General features: G+C 42.3%; 1 protein-coding gene across 1 annotated transcript; it reads right to left on the bottom strand.

Moving 5' to 3' along the window:
* Nucleotides 1–1,596: 1,596 nt before the first annotated feature.
* Nucleotides 1,597–2,349, bottom strand: LOC121963531 (probable serine carboxypeptidase CPVL; the record flags this gene model as incomplete). The annotated part of the gene is made up of 3 exons (XM_042513818.1): nucleotides 1,597–1,810; nucleotides 1,897–2,079; nucleotides 2,176–2,349. Coding segments are annotated over 3 exons (456 nt in total), but the record flags the coding sequence as incomplete, so codon positions are not given.
* Between the last annotated feature and the right edge of the window lie 342 nt (nucleotides 2,350–2,691).

Here is a 2,691-nt window from a genome sequence, read left to right as displayed (position 1 = left end):
GAGTCAGAACAAAAGTGTAAGTGCTTAATCTAAAATACTTGACAAAGTAGAGAGGCGAAACTCACATTTGTATGTTGTTTCCTCCATTCTCCTGATTCACGTGCCCTTCTAGCTATGATCATCTTCAGCCTTCACCGGTGGCTTGCTATTTAAGGGGTTAAAGGTCGACTTCCACTCCGCCTTAATTGGTATGGGACATGGCGAACGTCCGCGCGAACGCGCAAACGGAGGGAGAGTGGATAGGGCAAGGGGACGGGGACCGGTTTGGGACTGAGGGATGGCCTGGGTCACGTTGTCAGCTCTATGCATGGATCTATTATAAATCTATGCGGGTCATATGACCTGACATGTTAGGTCACGTGGTCGGATTCGTCGCTTTTTCGTTTAAACCTTTAAATCCTCAGCGCGGTCTTGCAGGAAACCTCCAGCGTCTTCACCAAGTTGACGAAGAAGGATAAACAAAAATACATTTTTTTATTCTAAATGTTATTATATATCTGCGTAGTAAAACAGCTGCTAAACATAACAATATTTCAAAGTAAGTTAGGTTGTACAGTATTTAAACTGCTTTAAGGTAGAATTGAAAGCTGTTAAAGCAAACTGTCAGGTGTTCAGTGAGCATAACAGCCCGGTTGGTGCTTTTGCAGGAGGCAGCAGTGCACGCGTCACGAGCATGGTCACGAGCTCTGTAACCGTCGCAGCCCCGCTAAGCTCGTGCTCTGAGCGGTCGTTCATGAGTTTTCCGTTATGGATGGAAAGTTTCGTTACATGAGTACAAGAAATGTAAGTTACAACTTTCAATTTTCACCTTCCAGTCTTCAGAATGTGCGAACAGGTAATTCGTATCACGTGCCATGAAAATATTGGATGAAAATGACTGTTGTCGCCTGTCTTAACCGGTAAGAAGCTAACTTTACACCTACGGGTTTCCTTTCGAAAGAAACGCTTGGTAGCATTTACGTTAAATTGGTTAATCCTGTTGTTAATTATAGAGCCCCAATGTGTGAAGCTCGCCTTATTTTAGGTTGTTTTTAAACCCTGTCTCGAACATTCCAAATAAACCTTATGCATGTGAACATTACGGCAATGACTTCATGACTTCAAAAGTACCGTTAACTGGAATCATTTTTAGGATGTTGTTTTTTAGAGTTAAGTTTTTGACAGCGGGTCCAGATTCAGAAAAAGGCATTAGTTACTGCAGAGGCAGACAAAAAAGGATAGATGAACGTGCAGTGTGCGTGTGTCTGTGTGGATCTGTTAGAGGTGGAGAACAGTTCCTATGTATTAATGATGTTATAATTGTATTACTTTAAATCCAAAACTATAAATATTGTACATAATATCGTTGATTTCTGTAATCCTGTACATGTAATGCAACCACCTTTCTTTTTTAAGGGAGTAAACGTGTGGTTCATGTCTGTAAATAATGTTCCCATAGCACTTGTTGCCTTTTGTTGTACGTCGAGTCTCATTTCAGTGCTTAAGTATATTGTTTATATGTAATGAACTGATGAATCCATTGTTGCCTGCATAACTTTGTACATGTTTCTTTGTGCCGGTAATGACATTGTCTCTGTTTATGCCATAGACCTACCATTAAAATTAGAGACTGTTTATTTCTTTGTCAATGGGCAAACTTACAAAATCGGCAAGAGATCAAATAATTATTTCCCTCACTGTATATATATTTATATATCAGCACCAAAACACTTCATATCCAGCCTCGTGTTGAAAGGAATCTGTCAATCATGTCAAAGGACCTCTCCGGTTGGTCGAAAGGCAGAATGTGTCCTCCTCCTCGGATGATTACCTGCATAATAAGAGGACAGATCACAGAATTTAAAACAAATGCTTACTCAGGACTTTTCACATTGTCTATCCACTGTGCGTGCTTACCTGGTAAAACTCTCCCACTTGTCTCACATAACCAGCCACCTCTGTGTCGCTGGGCTGAACCTTCCAGTGGAAGCGTGGGGTTGTTTTGTACTCAGCTGCCCCGGTCCAGTTGACAGTAGGCAGGAACCTCTCAGTCAGTGGAGCCGCAACAATTACATCAAGCTGACCACTGTACATTAAGACCTGAGTGTATGAAGAAAAAGACCAAACAAGTAAAGAATGTAAATGTAAGCATACCACTATTGTAATTGCTTTACCACTACAGTTGATAATCCTCACTCTATATTTATCCATCAGCACCCCAAGCCACGGTTTGATGCTCTTCATGACGTCCTGCAGAAGGTGCTTCTCCACCTCTGAGCCGTCGTGGAATGTTAGGTTCCCCACATGGATGGCGCATCGCACCGCTGGCAGAGTCACAAACTGGGAGAAGTACCCCTGGTCTTTAGGCTCCTGTGGTGCACAAAAGAGCAACATCTAGTGGCTTGTGGGCTGCTTTAAAGGGATCAGCACACCCAAAAATCAAGCCTGCGTATTTTCCCTCTTACCTGTAGTGCTAATTATCAATCTAGATTGTTTTGGTGAGTTGCTAAGTGATGGTGATATCGGCCATGTCTCAAATATAATGCAGCTAGATAGTGCTTTACTTGTGGTGCTTTCAGCGGCAAAAAAAAATACTTTGAAAAACAGCCATGTCTCTCCCGCATCTACTCATGAAGAGAGGCTCATGCTCATGACAGCAAGAAGTGTGTCCTTCTCAGCTGAGGTGTAACTTTAACTTGCTCAGTGGTGCCA

The sequence above is a fragment of the Plectropomus leopardus genome, unplaced genomic scaffold (assembly GCF_008729295.1).
Source record: "Plectropomus leopardus isolate mb unplaced genomic scaffold, YSFRI_Pleo_2.0 unplaced_scaffold11600, whole genome shotgun sequence".
Lineage (NCBI taxonomy): Eukaryota > Metazoa > Chordata > Actinopteri > Perciformes > Serranidae > Plectropomus > Plectropomus leopardus.
The sequence above is the reverse complement of the archived record's forward strand: the minus strand, read 5'-3'. Positions and strand labels throughout refer to the sequence as shown.